The following is a 21,211-nucleotide window of genomic DNA, read 5'->3' as shown; positions in this document are numbered from 1 at the left end:
TCCAGCCCTGGACCATTCTCACCATCTGCCTCTTCCACTTCTATTCATAAGCTGCTGAATAGAAAGCCCAAGGAAGTCACATAACCCAGCTGACTGGACATGCTAAAAATACATGCTATGTAGCCCCAACTGGGCCTTCATTGCATCAAGACAATGCTTTTATTCCTACACACACACACATACAAAACTGATACTCTCTCCCACTCTCCACCAAAGCTATTCTAAATCTTCTCTCATATTTCTCTCCTCATATTTCCTTCTCCTCATCCTCTCAGCTGAGGACTTTGCCTCTTTGCTTAAAATAATGAAGCCATTAACAGTGAGCTTCCCTCTTCACCCCTTCTCTTCATCTCAAAATCCCTTGACATCTCTCTTCTCAGTCTGGTAATGAGACAGCCTTTGTTAAGACCAATTAACTTGATTGGTTTGTACCTGGAGACAGGAACACTGTTGTTAGCAACCTTGCCTTCAGACCCTGGGCAAGATACTTCCCCTCTGCTTTCCTCAGTTTCCTCATCTGTAAAATGGGAGAATAACAGCAACTACCTCCCAGAGTTGTGAGGATCAAATGAGATATCACATGTAAAGAACTTTGAAAACTTTAAAGGACTACATGAATGCCAGCTCCTGCTACCAACGTCTACATGAAGCTTTCCTGAGTCCCCTCAATTGCTAGTGCCCTTCCTCCCAAACTACTTTGTATTTGCTTCATATTTATCCTGTATATGCTTAGGCAGGTACTTATTGTCTCTCCCACTAGAAGTTAAGCTCCTTGAGAGTACGGATTGCTTCATTCTTTGTGTCTGTACCCCCAGCACCGCTTCATAATAGGCACTTAAAATTATTGCTTGTTAACAATAGCTAGCATTTATACAGCACTTTAAGGTCTGCAAAGAGTTTTGCCTGTGTTATCTCATTTGATCCTCACAACAACCCTGTGAGGTAGGTGCTATTATTATCACCGTTTTACAAATGAGGACCACTGAGGCTGAGAGAAAGTAAGTGACTTCCCCAGGGGTCACACAGTGAGGCAAGATTCACACTCAGGTCTTCCTGAGTCCCCAAATCCAATACTCTCTCCACTTTGCCACCTAGTTGCCTTGTTGATTGATTGGTTTTTGTTTTGGTTTTTGGTTGTGTGTGTGTGTGTGTGTTGTGAGGCAATTGGGGTTAAGTGACTTGCCCAGGGTCACACAGCTAGTAAGTGTCAAGGGTCTGAGGCTGGATTTGAACTCAGGTCCTCCTGAATCCAGGGCTGGTGCTCTATCCACTGCACCACCTAGCTGACCTGTTGATTGGCTGTTGATAGTTTCTCCTCCATCCTCCTTGCCAATGTGAAGATATAGTGTCTTCATGAACATTTGGGGTGCTTTAGTTGGGGGGGCTATGGCTCACAGCAACTTAAACAATATAAACACATTTCTGTAATGTTCCCTGGGTAAGGAAAAGAACTGTCACCAAGTTAGACATCACAAGGATAGATGCAGGAAGAACACCAGGACCCAGCGCTGGGAATTGACCAAGCTAATCCCTAGGGACCCCAAAACAGTCTGCATGGAGCCAAAACCCTTTTCAAATGTCTTATATAATATAGTCACCATCTCTCTAGGGCCTGGGAAGATAGGTACAGGAAGTTAAAGTTTAAAGTTAGTTTCAGGGGTTACACTGAATGAGGGGTCATGGGGAAAGTAAGTACAATTTGGAAAGCACTGGGGGCAGCTAAGTGGCACAGTGGATAAAACACCAGCCCTGGATTCAGGAGGACCTGAGTTCAAATCTGGTCTCAGACACTTGACACTTAAATAGCCGTGTGACCCTGGGCAAGTCACTTAACCTCATTGCCCCACAAAAAAAACAAAAAACAAAACAATTTAGAAAGCATTAGAGCTAGTCACACACTGGGCAGCTAATTTTGTGATTAGTATGCACATGCTCGTGTCATCTCTGTAACATTTAAAAAGTTAAAGAGATATAATTTCTGGGTAATTAATCATTTTATTAGCATATTACCAATAAAATGGATCAGTGACCCTCTTGTATGCCAAAGACAAACATGTCAGTGGGTTCACAATTTATACTCTCTTGGAAGAGTGGGTGTGCCTGAAGGTGGCAGTCAACTCTGATGGTTAACAATTAATGAGAGGGGGGCAGCTAGGTGGTGCAGTGGATAAAGCACCGGCCCTGGATTCAGGAGTACCTGAGTTCAAATCCGGCCTCAGACACTTGGCACTTACTAGCTGTGTGACACTGGGCAAGTCAACCCCCATTGCCCCACAAAACAAAAACAAAAACAAAATCAAAAACAAAAACCAAAAAAACAATTAATGAGAGAGAAAGAAAATCACAATGAGAGGAAGACCTATTCTAATTGAGGGACTGGGGGACTTGACTTTGATTTACTTCTAGATTGCCCAGCCTTGGGCAATCTAATCTCCAAGAATTTATCACCACCCAAACTGGTGTACACAATAAGCTTTCTCACTTGGGTAGGGTCTGAGCAAGATTGAGGAGAAAGTTAATTCAATGTCATTATCAGTAATGTCCTTCAGGGACTGAACAACCTACAGGCTTCTGAAAAAAAAAATCCTCTCCTTAATTCAATAATTGATTATTTATATGCGAGAGAAATAATCATTTCTCTCATATCTTATATGTATGTATACTGTCAGTCAATAAACATTTATTAAGCACCTACCATATAGTAGACACCAAAGTAAGCACTGGGGATAAAAAGGCAAAAGATAGCCCCTGCCCTCAAGAACCTTACAATCTAATGGGAAAGACTACACAGAAAGGGAAACTGAAGTGGGGTGGATTGGGGTGAGGAAGAGACTGCAAAGTACCAGCATAGCAAGGAGGCATCATAACTGCATCCACCACATAGTAGGTACATTTTAATAAATGCTTGTTAATAATAATTGCTGGGGGGCAGCTAGGTGGTGCAATGAATAGAGCACTGGCCCTGGATTCAGGAGGACCTGAGTTCAAATCCGGCCTCAGACACATGACACTTACTAGCTGTGTGACTCTGGGCAAGTCACTTAGCCCTCATTGCCCTGCAAAAAAAAAAAATTATAATAATAATAATTCAAGGTTTGCAAAGAGTTTTACCTATGTTATCTTGGGTGTAGGGGCAAGGGAAATAAAGAGGTGGCTGGCCTGGGCACCCTCATTAAATGGAGGTTCTGGGAGGAGGTTTTCACCCTACAATCAGAGGAAGGGGCCCCAAGGACAGAGGGTACTGATGAGGTAGGAGTTGGAGTTTGGGGGTTGGAGTGATCTAGGATGAAGTTGTCCCTGACACAGATGGAGAACCCCAGAGGAGTCTAGCCAGGTGGGAAATGATCATAGGATGAGGGATTTCAATCCAGAAGGGACTTAAACCAGAGTCCCACATGATTTCCTTTCCTTTATTGCATGCTGCTTCCCGACTGGAATGGATTCTATTTGGGGAATTGGGCAGCAGTAGCACTTTTAGTGATCCCAAGCTGCTGCAAAAGCCCATCTTCCTGACATCCATATTCCTCCATCGATGCTCTGTGACTGTGAATCATGCAACACCACGATCACAGATGGTTCAAAATAGCACCGGAAAGGCACGTAGGGTAGGTAGAGTTGGCTGTGCCATATTGCCCCAAATGGCCCGCCCTTGATGATGGCTTTTATGTGACTTTTCAAGGGCACCCACGACACAGAAGAGGCGATGTGCCCGCCGCTCAGTTAGAGCAAGGGATAACAGATGGACAGCCAGAGTGTTGCATTCGTTTCCATAAAATATTCAAAGAAGCAGAAGGTCTCTAGTACACTGGGCAGCTCTTTAATGGAGGATTTCATGGGAGAAGCAGACAAGAATTACATGGGATGAAGAAACATGATGATGTTGCCAACTCTACCATGTTGGGAACGTGTTCCCTCTTTCCCCACTCCCCTCCCCCAACTCTTAGAAACCCTTGTTTCTGGGGTGGCTAGGTGGCACAATGGATAGAGCACCAGCCCTGGATTCAGGAGGACCTGAGTTCAAATCCAGCCTCAGCCACTTAACACACCTATTAGCTATGTGACCCTGGGCAAGTCACTTAACCCTAATTGTCTCACCAAAAACAAAAAGAAAAAAAAGAAACCCTTGTTTCATTTCTTTTTTTTTCTTTCTTTTTAAGTGATTTGCCCAGGGTCACACAGCTAGTGTGTGTCGAGTGTCTGAGGCCAGATTTGAATTCAGGTCCTCCTGAATCCAGAGCCAGTGCTTTATCCACTGAGCCACCTAGTTCCTCCACTCCCTCCTCCACCTTGTTTCTTTTGAGACTGAGCTCAGGAACCATTTTATACATGAAGCCTTTCTGGATTCACACACACACACACACACATACACACACACACACACACACACACACACACACACACACACACACACACGGGCCCTCCCTCCCTAAATTAACTTGTGTTTACTTTGCATATATTCTCAACATGCTTAGTTTGGCACATTTTCTTCTCAGACCTCTCCGCTCCCCAAACCCCCCACACCATAAAATGTAAGCCTCTTGCCCTTGCAGCTGTCTTCTTCTCTTTAGCCCCTTGCACTGTTTGGGGCACATACTAAGCACTTAATAAAGGATTCTTCATTGATTTACTGTAGTAGTAGTCACAGTACTTCAGTGGGGATCCTTGAAACATGGAAGCATCTACATTATAGGTACAAAATACAGTATAGGTAAATAGAGAATATCCTCTACATTTCTTTTCTTTTTTGGGGGGGAGGGGGGCAGACCAATGAGGTTAAGTGACTTGCCCAAGGTCACACAGCTACTAAGTGTCAAGTGTCTGAGCCCAGATTTGAACTCAGGTCTTCCTGAATCCAGGGCTAGTGCTTTATCCACTGTGACACCTAGCTGCCCCCTCCTCCACATTTCTTTTTTTTTTTTTTTAGTGAGGCAATTGGGGTTAAGTGACTTGCCCAGGGTCACACAGCTAGTAAATGTGAAGTGTCTGAGGCTGGATTTGAACTCAGGTACTCCTGAATCCAGGGCCGATGCTCTATCCACTGCGCCACCTAGCTGCCCCCATCCTCCACATTTCTTAATAAGGGGGTATACATAGTAGGTGTTCAATAAATACTTGATGAATGAATAAATCTAACATTTCCTTCAAAGTTCAAACCTCAGCTTATCCAGGAAACTTTCCCTTACTCTCTTAGTCCACAGTGAACTTTCCTATCTAAATCCCTTAAATTTAAGGACTAAACACTTTACATTATAGGCAACTAGGTGGTACAGTGGATAGAGCCTGGTTCTAGAGTCAGGAAGACCTGAGTTCTAAACAAGACCTTAGATACTTTAACTAACTGTGCAAGCCTGGGCTAGTTACTAATCTCTGTCTGCTTCCATTTCCCTCATCTGTAAAATGGGAACAATAATAATGAAATGACAATTGTAATGCACCTGACACATAGAAAGAATTATATAAATGTTAGCTCTTATGATGAGTTATTATCTCATACTTTATTATTTATTGTCTTGGATATGATCTTGTTTTATGCATCTGTGTCTCATCTCTCTCTCTATTCTGAATTCTTTGATGGACACCAAATCTCAGAGTCATAGAATGTTAATGTCAGAAGGATGCTTAGAGATTCTCCAGTCCAAATGATTCAGAGTGAAGTGACTTGCCCAGGGGCATCTTCTTGTACCTCCCCAAAGTGCTTGAGTGTATATATATATATATATATATATATATATGTGTGTGTGTGTGTGTGTGTATACATATAAATACATATTACATTTTAAGTTTTTTTTTCTTTTTGCGGGGCAATGAGGGCTAAGTGACTTACCCAGGGTCACACAGCTAGTAAGTGTCAAGTGTCTGAGGCCGGATTTGAACTCAGGTCCTCCTGAATCTAGGACCAGTGCTTTATCCACTGCATCACCTACCTGCCCCCTAAAGTGCTTAAGTATAAAGTGAGAGTCTTATGAAATTGAGTTGGGAGACCTAGGAAGAAGAAGGTAGATCCTCCTAATGAAGTGGCCTTCTGGGTCAGTGGCTGACTTGGGAAAAATGAAGTAAAGCACAGTCCTACAAAGGAATGCAAAGAAAGGCCTGTTCACAAAGAGACATGGGAAGGTGCATCCCTGTAAAGTGCAGGTACGCTACTTACCAACATTAGCAATGCTGGTTGGACATTGCCTCCACTCAAGCTTACTCTGATGGGTTCTCACACATGGAGATGTCCCTGTATACTCAAGCTCTGGTAGGTCTTACTAAGCTGGAAAGGCTCTGAGAGCTGACTGTTGTCCAAGGACCAGCCCAGTTAAGTTCATCACTAAATAATACATATTTTAGCTGCAGCAATTCATTAAAGCAACTAGTAATATATGGAAGGGCTGCGATCTGTCATCTGCATCCATGAAGGGTATGTTGAAGAATTATCCTGAACATTATAGCTCCTTTCATTTTTCCATTTTCTTTTTAAATGCATGATGATGTTCTTTTGCTTGTCTTGAAAAAAATTTTTTTTAATATCACTGTCACTTCCCTCCATATTGGGGGCAATTAGGTGTCAAAGTGGATAGACTGCAAGGCCTAGTGTCAGGAAGACTCATCTTCCTGAGTTTAAATCCAGCCTCGAACATTCACTAGCTGTGTGACCCTGGGAAAGTTACTTCATCCTGTTTGCCTCAGTTTCCTCATCTGTAAAATGAGCTGGAGGAGGAAATGGCAAACCAGTATCATTGTTGAGAAAACCTGAAATGGGGTCACAGAGAGTCAGATATGAATGAGACAACTAAACCACCACCACAACAACACTTCCCGTCACTCTCTACCCTTCCTTGTAACAAAATAAGTTTGACCAAGCAAGACATACTGATACATTGACCACTTCTGAAAACATATGCCTTATTCCACAGCAATAGTCCACTCCTTCCCTGTGGAGAGCTGTGTGCATGTGGGGGAAAGGGATGAAGGGAGTTGACCCTGATGGAATCTTAAAATTCATTATCAGAAATCACTGATTCCTTTATCTTGGGGCTCAGAGAACAAAGCAGTAGCGTGTTAATACCAGAGTAGTCTCTATCCTCCTACACCTACTCTATTAATATACATGGTTATTAATGTGTCAGATTCTTACACTTTGTTCTGTCTATCCAGTTTTTCCTTCTAATGGGAGGAATTCCCTTTAATAAAGCCAAATTACTTCATCTAGTCACAAACTGGAAATATACATTGGACATCCGTAAAGTTTGCCACCCATATTTTCACCCTCACAACAGCTGGCAGACCTAAGAGGTATGAGAGGGGACAGAAACTACTGTTAGTAAATCCCTAGGTTCTCACTCCCACTAGGCTCCTCCTCTATGCTGTCAATGCCAACTCCTTGAGCATGCTGGGAAAACCACCCATCCTGCCTTCATCCTAGGTCCAAAGTCTACCTAAAGCCTAGGCACTGAGAACAACTGGAGGCTTCATACCACTGGGCTCCCTTGCCCCCTCTCAGGTACTGAGGCTCACAATCCTTAACGCTAAGTATGGAGTCCAAGGTGAGGCAAGAACTGTCAAGTTGGGGAGGGGAGGGAGTCTGATGACTCCCACGTGGAAGCTATGGGGCATTCAGGTAAGTGCAGCAAGAGTGATGACTTGTGTGGGCTGAGCAGGGTGAGCGATAGGGCAGGAAAAGGCAGATAACTCCAGACCATGGGGAATAAAATACCTGAGAAACTGAGACCCCTGGCGACTGAGGAAAAAAGAGCAAAAGTACAAAAGGCTGAGATACAAGTTTGAGACACTCCCTCCTGTAGGAGGGAGGAACTGGGAAGACTCAAAGGCCAGGGACAGAATGCTCACCCTTCCTCATTCTCAGGGGGCATCCTCAGGCCGATGGCAAGCAGAGAAGATGAACTGCGGAGCTGTGCCGTATGCGGGGACAGGGCCACTGGATATCACTTCCATGCCTTGACCTGCGAGGGCTGCAAAGGGTTCTTCAGGTGAGGTCTGTTTCGACATCTAGACACCCACATGGATGAGCTGATTGCCCCTGGGTCCTAACAGAACATAGATTTGACCATATCATATCAATCATGGGGCCCCATTTCTATGTTCTGCAGCCCAATGACCCCACAGCTGGCACTCAACGTCCTGCCAACCCCGACGCTGTATAAACAAGTATAAGGCAAAAGATAGAACCCTGAACTTTCGTCTCAGATTGACTGCCAACTTATCTACTCCTAGCAGTAAACACAGTGTGTGCCAAACACTATATTACTATACTTGATATGAAAATGACTAAAGTTGTTATTGTACAGAGTATCATGACTTGATTGTAAAATGTAGAGTCCTGTAAAAAAAAAACCTTGAGAAAAGCCGGGATCGAGGTCCCTAGGTTGGCACAGACCTCTCTCAACTGGGCTTGGATGTAATTTGTTCCTAATTGGCTATGAAAATAGTCACTATCTGTAAAGCACTGCATTACCTAAGGTTTTCCCATATGCCTTTGGTCTTATATGCTTCAGATTGGCCAGTGCCCTGCAGCCCACACATTCCCCTCAAGATGCTCCTCAGACCCGGCCACTCAAACTTTCATTTCTCTCTGACCCCTGCCTGTGCTTTATTAGTCCTGAACTGCCTCTCTGTTTCTCACAGGCGGACTGTCAAGAAGGGCATGGGACTCACCTGTCCTTTTGAACAATGCTGTGAGGTCAGCAAAAATCAGCGCCGCCATTGCCCAGCTTGTAGGCTACAGAAATGCTTTGATGCAGGCATGAGGAAGGACAGTGAGTCAACTCCTACCTAGCCCCTGACAAGGGTGGGGTGCTAGGCAGAGCATTGGACTTGATAGGCCTGGGTTCAGATTCTGACACTACTCTGGACTGGTCATGTAACTCCAAGGGCTATCTTACTTCCCCTGACCCAGACTTCCATTTTCCTTCTCTAGGTATTAAGAAAGATACTGTGGCCTGTCCCTTCTACCTCCACACCTGTGGTCCCTACCCTCTCATATCAGCTTCACACCCATAACAGCCCATAGAACAGCCTTTCTCCTCTTACCAGAGCATGTGTGAGAGGCCCTGGCACAGCAAACCTTTCTAATACTCCCCCATCCTGGGCTATTCCCTATTGCAGCAACCAGCATAGAGACTCCTGCGAGCAGCCCTTATTTACCCTGTGGAACCTCGAAAAGCTCTGGGACCCTTGTACCCATTGAGAGAAGCCTTGGGCAACTCTACAGCCATGCCAGAGCTAGGTTTTTGGCCCAAAGGAGCTCCAGGGCCAGGCACCAGGCACAGTTAGACTCTACCTCTCTCAGTTTCTGCATCTTCTTTTGTCTCTTCTGGAGCACAGTGATCCTATCGGCAGAAGCCCTGGCACAGCGGAGGGCAAGGCAGGCACAGAAGCGGGCAGAGCAGGAACCTATGCAGCTGACTAAGAAGCAGGAGGCATTAGTCCAGGTGTTACTGGGGGCTCATGCCCGCCATGTGGGTGCTGTGTTATTTGACCAGTTTGTACAGTTCCGGGTGAGTACCTGCTGGAGTCAAGGTGTGGAGAGCCCCAGAAGAGGAAGAATGGAGTGATTAGAGCCAGAACACTAGGGAAAGCTGGCCCATGGAAGAGGTTTGAAGGCTAGTGGATGGGAGGCCAGCTCCAGGAGACATAACTTCTTTTTTTGTTTTTTTGTTTTGTTTGTTTGCTTGTTTTGGTTTTGTTGTGTGTTTTTTTGTGGGGCAATGAGGGTTAAGTGACTTGCCCAAGGTCACACGGCTAGTAAGTGTCAAGTGTCTGAGGTCAAATTTGAACTCAGGTCCTTCTGACTCCAGGGCCAGTGCTTTATCCACTGCGCCACCTAGCTGCCCCTGACATAACTTCTTCTTTTTTTTTTTTTTGAGAGGCAAAGGGGGTTAAGTGACTTGCCCAGGGTCAGCTAATAAGTGTTAAGTGTTTGAGGCCGGCTTTGAACTCGGGTTCTCCTGAATCCAAGGCCGGTGCTTTATCCACTGCGCCACCTAGCTGCCCCTTCTGACATAACTTCTTGATGGCCAACGAATGGCCATTAGCTTCTTTAGCTTAGGTCCCTTCCCTGGCAGGGGTGAAAGCATTAAGTGGACTCTTGAGCCAAAGCCTCTGACTTTCCATTCTTCTAGCCCCCAGCCCATCTGTTTATCCAGAACCAGCCTGCACCCTCTCTACCACCTGTGCTGCCTTTGCTCATACATCTGGCGGACATCAGCACTTTCATGGTACAGCAAGTGATCAAGTTCACCAAGGACCTGCCCCATTTCCGGTGAGTGAGTCCTTCCACCCCCAGCAATCTAGGAAAGGAGTCTCTCCTAGGTTTCCTCTCTAATGTTTCTGTGGCAAAATTCTCCTGCTCCCAGCCTTGTCGTTCCCCACCTTTGCTGGGGCTGAGAACACCTTTGGCCCCTTTGCTCTTCAGCGGAGAGTCTCTCCGCACCCCAGCTCAGCTGCTCTGTTGTTCTCCGCCTCACCCATAGGTCTCTGCCCATAGAAGATCAGATATCCCTATTGAAGGGTGCAGCCCTGGAAATCTGTCACATCGAGCTCAACACCACTTTCTGCCCCCACAGCCACACTTTTATATGTGGGCCTCTCCGCTATACCTTCCAGGATGCGGCTCATGGTGAGGGGGCACGGCTCCCCATGCACTCCCCCATCTAGGAGGTGGCCGGGAGGGCTTGGGAAGCAGATCGGGAAGCTGTGGCCTTGCCCTTGAGCCCACCGTGTCCTTCAGTGGGGTTCCAGGAGCAGTTTCTGGAGCTGATGTTTCGTTTCCACGTGACACTGAGGCGACTGAAGCTGCAGGAGCCCGAGTACGCGCTGATGGCGGCCTTGGCCCTCTTCTCTCCCGGTGAGAAATCCCCGGATCCCCAATTCAGCCCATTTGGTGCCGCGGCTTTCTGCCTCCTACCCCTCGAGCAGACCCAAGACAACTCTCCATTTCTCTGTCCTGTCCTCACCCCCACCCCCACCCCAGACCGCCCTGGAGTGACACAAAGGGAGCAGATTGACCAGCTGCAAGAAGAGATGGCGCTGACGCTGCAGAGCTACATCAGGGGCCAGCAAGCTCGGCCCCAAGGCCGGTAGGAACAAGCTCCCTAACTCCTCTCTCTCCTCAAGGGATCTCCCTTCTGCTTTCACTGAGAAAATAGAGACCACCCGTTCTGAGCTTCCTCTTCTGTACCACTCCCAAACCACCTTACATCATGTCCCATCCACTCCTCTGCCCTAGCCTCCGAAGAAGAGATGGTCCTTTCTTTGTGCCAAGACTGCCCACCCTTCTACTCGTGCTGTCGATCCCATCCTTGTTTCCACCAATCAATAAATCCCTTTCTTTCTCTCATCTTCGACCTCTCCTTGTCCACTAGCTCCTTCTCTGTCTCGGAACAGGCTTTAAAAATGTCTTAGTTGGGCCGCTAGATGGCGCAGTGGTTAAAGCACCGGCCCTGGATTCAGGAGAACCTGAGTTCAAATCCGACCTCAGACACTTGACACTTACTAGCTGTGTGACCCTGGGCAAGTCACTTAAACCCCATTGCCTGCAAAAAACAAAACAAAACAAAAAAAAGGTCTTAGTTGATCCTGCAATTACCTCACACTATCCAGAATCACACTGGAGAACAGGGAAGCATCTCAGGGGCTGTCTAGTCTATCGGTGAAGCATCCCTTGCCTTGGATGATGCTCTCCTCTCTTGGCTTGCATGAAGCTTTCTCCTATTTCTTCTTTTGATCATTCCTCAGTTTCTTTTATTTGATCATCCATTTCTTTCTTTCTTTTTCTTTTTTCTTTTTTTTTTTTTTTGTGGGGCAATGGGGGTTAAGTGACTTGCCCAGGGTCACAAAGCTAGTAAGTGTCAAGTGTCTGAGGCGGATTTGAACTCAGGTTCTCCTGAATCCAGGGCCGGTGCTTTAACCACTGCGCCATCTAGCTGCCCCCTAATCATCCACTTCTTGCCTCTTTAGCATGGGTGCTGTGTAGGATTATGTGGCAGGCTTTCTCAATCTCTTGTGATATTAACTCCCATGGGTTTAATGACCACTTTTGCACAGGAATACTAAATCTATATATTCAGAGCCCTGCAGCTCTAGGCCTATGTTGCCAAAAGCCTGCTAGACTTCTCCACCTGGATGTCCCATTAGCATTTCACTCAAAATGGTCCAGGTTCACTTTCCCCTCAACCCACCTCTCCTTCAAACTTCCCTATTCCAGCTGAGCGCACCCTCTTCTTCCCAGTCACCCAAGTTTGCATCCTCCTCGACTTTCCTCTTTCACTTCCCATAGGAAATCAGGGACCAAGTGTCACTGATCTTGTTTTAACCACGTCCCTTGCATCCACTCATTCTTTTTATTTGGGTCCCTAGCAGCTAGCACAGTGCCCGGCACATAGTAGGCACACACTTGATTGACTGGTTGACATTCTCCTCCCAACCTCCCAAGCCCCAGTTCAGGTTGTTATCACCTCCAACATGGACTCTCACGATAGTCTCCCAATTGTCTTCCCTGCTTCTCATCTCTCTCCATTTTTCCCCTTTTCATCTTTCAGAGCTACCAAATTATTACTCTACAGGTCTGACCACTCTTCTGCTAAAAATTCTTCAGTGATCTCCACATCCTGTTGCTTTGAGAATAAACCACAAACTCCTCGGCCTCAGGTGCTCAAGGGCCACAATCTGTGCCCCCCCCACCTTCCTTTCCAGACATATTTTATGTTACTAATGCTTCATATCCTCTACATCTCCAGGCTTTTGCACAGAATGTCCCCTAAAGCTTCAAATGCATTCTCACCTTACTCCCCTTAGAATCCCTACCCTGAAGAGGAAGTGTGGGGTAACAAACAGAGCAGTGGCTGGGTCTGTGGTCAGCAAAACCCAAATTCAAATCCTGCCTTGAACCCTTACTGGCTATTACTATCAAGGGAGTGCCACCCTTTTGGATTGTTTCCCATCTGGAAAAGAGGGGCAGCTAGGTAGTGCAGCAGATAGAGCACTGGACCCAAGTTCAAATCTCACCTCAGACACTTACTAGCTGTGTGACCCTGGGTAAGTCACTTAACCCCTATTGCCTCAAGCTCTGGGGCTATCTCCAGTCATCCTGATCTATATTTTGTCACTGAACCCAGATGGCTTTGTAGGAGAAAGTGAGGGGAGCAACCTTGCACAGTCCTCCCTCACTTAAATCCAATTCAGTGCAAGTCATGATATCATTTTCCGATGTCACGATCCTCTTCAAGAACAAAGACAAACAACATCTGAAAAATGTAGAACTTGTTTCTGAGCATTAAATGAGAGAGGTTACAAAGCACGAGGGGAGTGTTATCCTTTCCATTTTTTTTTTGTTTTGTTTTTTCGTTGTTTTGCAGGGCAATGAGGGTTAAGTGACTTGCCCAGGGTCACACAGCTAGTAAGTGTCAAGTGTCTGAGGCCGGATTTGAACTCAGGTCCTCCTGAATCCAGGGCCAGTGCTTTATCCACTGCACTACCTAGATGCCCCCTATCCTTTCAATTTTTTGAATTTTGAATTCTTTCAATTCACTTAGCTTTGGGACCATCTCCTGTGTTTCACCTTTCTTAAAATTCTCCTTGTTAGTCCTCTCAGTCTCCTGGAATTACTTTGCACATACTCATCTGCATATTATCCCCACAATAAAATGTCAACCCTTTGAGGCTAAGAACTGTTTCTTTAAAAAAAAAAAAAGTCTGAATCCCAAAGCCTAGCATTGAGTCTTCCATATAGTAGGACTCTAGTATTTGTTGACTTGAACTGGACCTAATGTTCAGGCTCAGGATGAATGCCTTTCAATGTCTCTTTCCTTTTGTGGACTAGGTTCTCCCAGGGTGATCCAGTCTTTTCCCATGGACAAAAATGGTCCTTACATCTCACATGTCTCATAGCTAAATCCCTCCTGCTGCAATTTAATTCTATTTTTTCCCCTAGTTCTTTATTCATTAGTGATAGAAAATAGCTGAACCCTGTGTTCTATATCATGGTTCTTCCAAGGCTTAAAATAACCAACCCTGCCATTCCACGATCCCAATCTTCATTTCTCTAAAGAATCCTAACCCCTTTCACTTTTCTTATGGTCTCTTTTTCCAACCCTCCTCTACTCTATTCATTAACTTTCTCTGATTCTCATTTCCCTTTTAAGGATGAATATTGGTCCCAAGACCCATAACTGGCCAAGGGTTGGGCTATTCTCAATTCATTCTTCCCCAATCTTAGGGGTACCCCCTTGCTCTTCCTGTTCTCTACAGAACCACCTTATGAAAAAGTTAGAACTAACCATGATTTGCTTTCCTTCTCCCACCAAACAGCGTGAGCTCTTAGAACCTACTTCCAATCCAGCCTCAGATAATTAGACTAAAAGGTTTGCTGTTATTTAACACAGTCCTGCCCCTTCTCCCACCTCCACCCTTCACAGGATGCAGGGTATAGAGACCCCCCAACACACACTCTCCCTCTGCTCCTGTCAACAGCACACATTGTGTGTATGTAGACGAGAGAAGGAGTCAGACCCGACGGGCCACTAAGCCAATGTATTTTGGGCCTGCTGGCTGGTTTTCTTTAGTTTACAGGCCTGGGTTTCACTTCCACAGCTCCTAGATGGAGAAGACTCAGGGGCCAAGGCCCAAAACTTTAAATCTATGAGATTTGGGCCTACTTTGCTTTTTCTTCCCCTGGGAGGATAAAGCGAAGGGGAAGTTCCGAGTAGGTGACCCAGTCGGTGATTTTCAACCCTTCAGGTTCTTGTATGCAAAGATGCTCGGGCTGCTGGCAGAACTCCGAAGTCTCAACATGGAGTATGGGCGCCAGCTGCAACACATTCATGAGCTGTCCGCCATGATGCCTCTGCTACAGGAGATCTACAGCTGAGATGCTGCCCGCTCCCATCCCCCAGCACATCCTCAACTAACAAGCTGCCCTAGCCCACCCATCAGGGCCATTCCCCAGACATCTACTTTAGCTTTCCTAAGCCATGGCAGCCCTACAGGGCCACAGAGGGATTCTCGTCCACATCTGAAGTCAAGACCAGTAGTCAGAAAAGAGGTCCGCCCAAGGTGAACAATGAACGACTAAGGCAACACCATGTCTTCATGCTGCTGTCGAGGAAGGGCCATATATTAATTCATTCATTCATTCATTCATTCATTCATTCATTCTCTAGTCTGCACAGGGAAGGGGTCAGACAGAGCTGGTTTCACAAGTGAAGCAGTGCCCACTGGGTACAGGCTGAAGCAGCCAGCCTTGTTCCCCACTCTAGCACTAGGCCCAGAGCTGATGAGCAGGATGGGATTTGTACCCACCTAGCTTTCTTAGCTCTGCTGAGGGTCAGTGAGGAGAGGGATTGGCTTGAATACACAGGAATGGAAGAAAGCAATCAATCAGACATAATCAAAAGTCCTCCCCTCAGCCCAGAGCCTGCCAGACTCAAGGGCGTGGAGAGGAAAGCAGTCAGGAGTTCTGGGGAAAGACAGGAGAGCCTCCCATCCTGTCCAATGTGACAGCTCCAGTTAGCAAGGGGGTTCTGTCCAGGCCCTCACTCGTCCAATGGAGTATGAGCAAACTGAGCAAACCACTGGACAAAGTGGTCTCTTGGGAGAGGCCCAGATCCTGGCTCGTTCTTTCTGATGGCTTCAAGTGCTCAGGGGAGCCACGTCCAGCTTTCTCATCCCACAGTGATGCTGAAGCCACAGTGAAATCTGTTACGCCAGTGATTGAGGAAGGCTCCAAGTGCCAGGGTGACAGGCAGAGGGGGCATCTTCTTCTCTAGCACAGCAGCAACACACCAATTACTATCCACAAGACCTGGAAACAATAACACAAACCATCAGAGGGGGAAGTCAACATCATACCTTGAGGGTTGGGGGAGAGCACGATAGATCAGGCATCCTTCAGTCAGTCAATAAAATATTTATTAAGTGCCTACTTTGTGCCAGGCACTGTGTTAAGCGATGCTGTTCTGGCCATGATTCTGCTCCACCGGGATCCTCTGCCCCACCCCTATACTCCCCTCACCTCTGAACACCATGTTGGCCTGGGGCAGCGTCAAGTGGTATCCAAAGGAGAAGGTGGTGTCCTGCAACCGAGTGTTTGCCTCAAACTCCACTCCAACCTGAACCTGAGCCCCCAAGGGCAGAGATGGAAGGATAAATAGGGTTGGTGAGGTCCATCGGGAAGAACATCAAAGGGTCATCTGGACGAAGGGTGAGGATTGAACATGGTGAGGCAAGCGGATGTGGTGAAAAAAGGCTTTGAGTCTGGCTTGGGAGGGGACCTCACCTGCTCATTTGCCCTGTGGTAATAACTTGCATGGGCCCCGCCTGACCCCACATTCAGTGTAGCCACCCAGTGCAGAGCTGCAAGAACCAAAAAGGGGGGGGTCACTAATGATCATTAATGGAACACAGGCCACAGACCCCAGAGCAGACCGGAATCATCCCAACCTCATCCCCATCCTGTCTCATTTCATACCAGAGTACTTCCCAGCCAGTGTCAGGATAGCCCCCTCCTCTCCTGGGCGCCGGTGATATACCAGCTCTCCCCCCAGCACCAGACGTTGAGTAAGGCTCTGCAGGAAGTGAGCGACCATGATCACTGTGGGGGGGGGGGGGAGGTGGGAGGTGGGGAAACATGGGATCAGGGAATAATCAAGGAATCCCCTTTGCCCAGGACCAATATCCCACCAGGAGCTTCCCCAACTACACATTCCTCAAAGCAGTATCATTATGGGAAGGAAGCCTCCCCTTTATTTCCACCCTTAAACCATATAGACAAAAAAGGAACAGAAAAGGAGAAACAATCAACAACACTGGGCAACTGAGATTAAAAAGGGATGGTTCCCACCCTCGTCCCTCACCCCTCTCCAGCTCCCCACCCTGGCTCCTCACCTGATTCCCCAATCAGGTCAGGGTTCCCCAGTGTCAGAGTGGCAGTGTAGTCATCCCCCCGATACTCCCCATCAAATTGCCATGTCAGGAACTTGGCCTGTTGGGTCTAGATGGAAAAGAAGTGATCCTCATCTTCTTTCGACCCCATGCCAATCCCCCAGTAAATTCACAATCCCTTTCACATTTGCAGCCCCTGACAACCTGCCACCCCAGATTGTCCTTCTCTCCATATCCTTAGACTAGGGATACCCTTGGCTGGAGGGAGGAAGGCAGTGTGCTATGGGGGTCAGTACTGGTGGGTCACCTGGAAGACGGCCTTGGCTCGGAGCCTCTCTGCCACGAGAAACAGGACCTGCGCATTGAGGCTACCACTGCTGTCCATATCCCCCACAACAGTAGGGAACACCTGTTGGAGAAGGTGACCTGGTGAGAGGCACTCAGTGGGTACCAACATCCCATTCCAAAATCTAATGGCGGAACTTTCACAATTGTACCCAGCGCCCTCTGGTGGAAAATAAGGATGGACATAACCCACATTGATAAGAGGGAACTGCCTTTTCTGCCTACCCAAACACATAAAAGCTACAAGGGATCTTAGAAACGCCATCCATCTAAGAAACACAGTGATGAAGACAGGCACAAACACATCTATTAAGACATTATTGGTGGAACTGTGAATCAATCCGACCATCTCGTTAAGCAATTTGAAATTATGTTTAAAAAGTGACTTAAAATGTCCACACCCTTGTACAGATCTCACTGCTAGGCTTCTACTCCAAAGAGGTCAAAGACAGAAAGGTCCCATATATTCCAAAATATTCATGGTAATACTTTTTGTGATAAGAAACTGAAAACAAAACAGTGTATATCCACTGGGAAACAGCTAAACAAGTTATATTATATGGATGTAATGAAATATTAATACACTAAAAGAAATAATGAATCTGAAGAATTCAGAAAAGCATGGGAAAACTTATATGAACTATGGCAGAGTGAAGTAAGCAGAACCAGTAAAAAGAATGTACACAGTAATGACAATAATGTCATTGAATAATTGAATTCTATATATTAGACTGTAGTCCTTGAGCGCAAGGACTGTCTTTTACCTCTTTTTGTAAGCACTTGGCACATGGTAGGCATTTAATAATTTTTTTTTGATTGACTGATTAGAAACTTGGGTAGAAGAAGTTAGTGGGATGAAGACAGAATGGTTATTCCCCAAGAAGTACCCCATAGCCTTCATCAGACCTTCCCAGAATCAGATCCTGCAAGAAGAAAACCTTTTTTTTTTTCCTTAGTGAGGCAATTGGGGTTAAGTGACTTGCCCAGGGTCACACAGCTAGTGTTAAGTGTCTGAGGTCGGATTTGAACTCAAATACTCCTGACTCCAGGGCCAGTGCTCTATCCACTGCGTCACCTAGCTGCCCCAGAAGAAAACCTTTTTAACCTCATCTTCATGGGCTCCACAGGGTTTTGGTGAGATAAGCCAGATGTTCGATCCCCTTACCTCAGTAGAACTGAGCTGCTGATCACCAACAAAAGCAGCATGGAGGTGATAGCCTGACAGGCCCAGGGCACTCATGTGCACAGTATGGGTTACCTGAGGGAAAAGGAGCATAGGTTAGCAGGATAATGGGGAGTTCTTCTCTTTCTTTTTAAAAAAAATTTTTTTTAATTTATTTTATTTTTATTTATTTTTGTTTTGTTTTGTTTTTTGTTCCTCTCTTTCTTGCCACCCAAGGAACCTCTTACCACAACACATACATGAGGGTTGCCCTAATTTGCAACCCTAGTCATTCTCCATCTCCTCCTCCCTCCCCACTGGGCTGACACTAGCACCTCCCATTGAGAAGAGAGGTCAAAGGATACAGGAGTTATGGGTTTTCTCCCTCCCATTTTGAGTCACACCGACTAGCTAAAGGCTGGAAACAATAGATGGCAGGATGGAGGGACTCAGGAATAGGTCCTAATAAGGGAGTGGCAATCTGGATAAAAGTAATCAGGGCCCCAGGGGATAGCTGCAGGAAAATGAGAACACCTGGAAGTGGCTGCTCAGGACCTTGTTGACAATGAACTTGACTCCTTCCATCTGTGATGGGAACACATCTAGAATACAGGAATAAAAAAAAAAATAAGTCTAGACAGGGGCCCTCTAATCACAAGGAAACCTCCTCCCCAAGAGAAATAATTGATTTCTGAAGGTAACTCCTCACTCCTTAAGCCTTGTCATTCAAATGTCCCCATCTAACCATGACCTACTTACCTAGGTAATACATTTCACATCAGTCTACTTCTCTGTTCCTAACTGCCACCATATTCATAGGGGTCTCTTATTGTGATTCATTGACACTATCATCATAGCTTCCTAACAGATGTTTCCTACTTCTACTCTCCCACTCCACTACATCCTTCATGCCACAGCCAGGATATTCTTCCATATTCCCCTCTTCTAAACCCACCTGAATAAGGAACTGAATAAATGCCTGGCATTTAAAGCTCCCCACAATCTTGTGCCATTTTATCTCCTGCCCATCCCTTCATGTAGTCTAGACCTAGCTTCTTCTTCTTCTTTTTTTTTTTTTGGCGTGGCAATGAGGGTTAAGTGACTTGCCCAGGGTCACACAGCTAGTAAGTGTCAAGTATCTGAGGCTGGGTTTGAACTTAGGTCCTCCTGAAGCCAGGGCCGGTGCTTTATCCACTGCACCACCTAACTGCCCCCTAGACCCTAGCTTCTTAAACTGTGGGTCTCGACTGGGGGTCATGAAAAATTTGGCAACAGTAAAAGGTTATGCATACCTATTTTAGATACCTATATACCCGAGATAGGGAAAAATTTTCTTCTGTGAGAAAGGGTCGAGAGTGGGAAAAGATGAAGAAGCCCTGGTCTAGATTCTAATAAAACTGCACTATTCTGTCCCCAGAATCCAAGCTAACCTTCCTAACCTCTATGCTGACGGTCATGCTGTTCCATATATCTGAGATATCTCCCTTCCCTTTCTCCTTAAAAGCCTAACTCAAATTCTACCTCCTCCAGGAAGCTTCTCCAGATTCTTCCTGTTATCTTTTCTTCTCTAGATGTCATATACATTTTCACCTCTCTAATGTACTTAACAGGTAATATTGCATATTATAGTCTTCATGCACTTTACACCTCTCCATAAACTCTACAACACAGTTATGGGGGCCTATTTACTTTCACTTGCCCAAGATACACCATCTCTCCTGTTGGTCCCCTATATCTAGAATGCTATCTCTCCTCACCTCCACCTGCTGGCTTCCTCCAAGATCCAGCTCAATTCCCACCTTCTGCAGGAGAACTTTCGAAGTAGACACTACTCCCCCCCTCCTCTAAGAATACCTTCCATTTACATTGTATATATCGTAAGTTACATAGTTGTTTGTCCATAGTTCACACGATTAGAATGTGAGCTCAGTGAAATCAGGGACTGTGTTTGCCTTTCTTTGCATTCCCAGCACTTCGACCGTGCCTCGAATACTGTTATAAGAGCTTACTTAATCAATTTACCTGGGTTATGTTCCTTATTCCCAAACTAGACAGTAATTACTGGTATCCCTCCCGGCCAAAAAGTGCAGGGCTTTGCAAACAATTAGTGCTTGATCAAAGACGAAATGAGTTCCGAACTTAGGTTTTTCTGCCAGGAGCCCCACCTTTGCAGAGCCGGTGCAACTCATCGAAACTCCCTGGGTTGGGCAGCGGCTCCTCCCGACGGGCACCTCGGCGGGGCAGAGCTCCCAGGGGAGCCAGGCCCAACATGTTCCCCATCTCAGCCTGGGGGAGGGGTGGGGGTGGGGTCCAGGAGAGGGGTCGCTACTGACCTCCCCAGCCCCCGCTGACCCCACCCCCCGCTCCCCAGCACCCCAACCCCGGGTGCCTCGACATGCTCGGACCCTGCAGCTGGAACGGAGGAGGGGAGTGGAGGAAGAGAGAGATTATCAGTGGGACAGACGGGCAATTCACCTTCTCCGTACCCTACCTGTCGCCCCAAAGCCATGCCCAGCTCCATCACCTTCCCTCCAAGGGACTCCCTCCCCCGCCCGCCGCCCCTGGAGCCTGGAGCCTTAGAGCCCACCCCGTCATCCTCCTTTGCTCGCTTCGCTGCTTCCAAACGGCCCCAAGTTGAGTTTGGCTCCGCATCCACGGCCCTTACCTGCTCAGGCCACCGCGCCACCCTTCTACCCCCGGCACACCCCGGTCATCTTGATGGGGGCGGCCATCTTGAGTAAGGGCAGAGCCTCAGCTTCACTGGGCCCTCCTAGCGCGGCCGCGAGCGCCATCTTGGACCCTGGCATCGAGGGGAGGGGAAAA

General features: G+C 46.7%; 2 protein-coding genes and 1 long non-coding RNA gene across 6 annotated transcripts in view; 1 reads left to right on the top strand and 2 right to left on the bottom strand.

Moving 5' to 3' along the window:
* Positions 1-8,120, bottom strand: part of LOC122754053 — a 19,097-nt gene extending 10,977 nt beyond the window's left edge. Inside the window, exon 1 of the long non-coding RNA XR_006356326.1 lies at positions 7,834-8,120. This is a non-coding gene — a long non-coding RNA (uncharacterized LOC122754053). The remainder of the gene's footprint in view (positions 1-7,833) is intronic.
* Positions 7,352-15,945, top strand: NR1I3 (nuclear receptor subfamily 1 group I member 3). 3 transcript variants are annotated; one of them, XM_044002043.1, is made up of 9 exons: positions 7,352-7,486; positions 7,850-7,973; positions 8,629-8,759; positions 9,328-9,500; positions 10,125-10,264; positions 10,476-10,621; positions 10,733-10,849; positions 10,976-11,081; positions 14,740-15,945. In XM_044002043.1, the coding sequence occupies exons 2-9, from the start codon at positions 7,867-7,869 to the stop codon at positions 14,867-14,869; spliced, it is 1,050 nt and encodes a 349-aa protein (XP_043857978.1). In that variant the 5' UTR covers positions 7,352-7,486; positions 7,850-7,866; the 3' UTR covers positions 14,870-15,945. The 3 variants fall into 3 exon arrangements, with proteins under 3 accessions (XP_043857978.1, XP_043857976.1, XP_043857977.1); XM_044002041.1 differs by having other exon boundaries at positions 7,449-7,486; positions 9,328-9,434; XM_044002042.1 differs by having other exon boundaries at positions 7,461-7,603.
* On the bottom strand, positions 15,663-21,211 carry TOMM40L (translocase of outer mitochondrial membrane 40 like). 2 transcript variants are annotated; one of them, XM_044002044.1, is made up of 10 exons: positions 21,054-21,211; positions 20,554-20,800; positions 18,923-18,990; positions 18,392-18,484; positions 17,189-17,290; positions 16,885-16,990; positions 16,469-16,591; positions 16,277-16,353; positions 16,013-16,115; positions 15,663-15,802 (listed from the first exon to the last, which is right to left on the bottom strand). In XM_044002044.1, the coding sequence occupies exons 2-10, from the start codon at positions 20,666-20,668 to the stop codon at positions 15,663-15,665; spliced, it is 927 nt and encodes a 308-aa protein (XP_043857979.1). In that variant the 5' UTR covers positions 20,669-20,800; positions 21,054-21,211. The 2 variants fall into 2 exon arrangements, with proteins under 2 accessions (XP_043857979.1, XP_043857980.1); XM_044002045.1 differs by having other exon boundaries at positions 20,554-20,674; positions 21,054-21,191.

The sequence above is a fragment of the Dromiciops gliroides genome, chromosome 4, assembly GCF_019393635.1.
Source record: "Dromiciops gliroides isolate mDroGli1 chromosome 4, mDroGli1.pri, whole genome shotgun sequence".
Taxonomy (NCBI): domain Eukaryota; kingdom Metazoa; phylum Chordata; class Mammalia; order Microbiotheria; family Microbiotheriidae; genus Dromiciops; species Dromiciops gliroides.
Note: the sequence above shows the minus strand (reverse complement) of the source record. Positions and strands in the feature narration are given on the sequence as shown.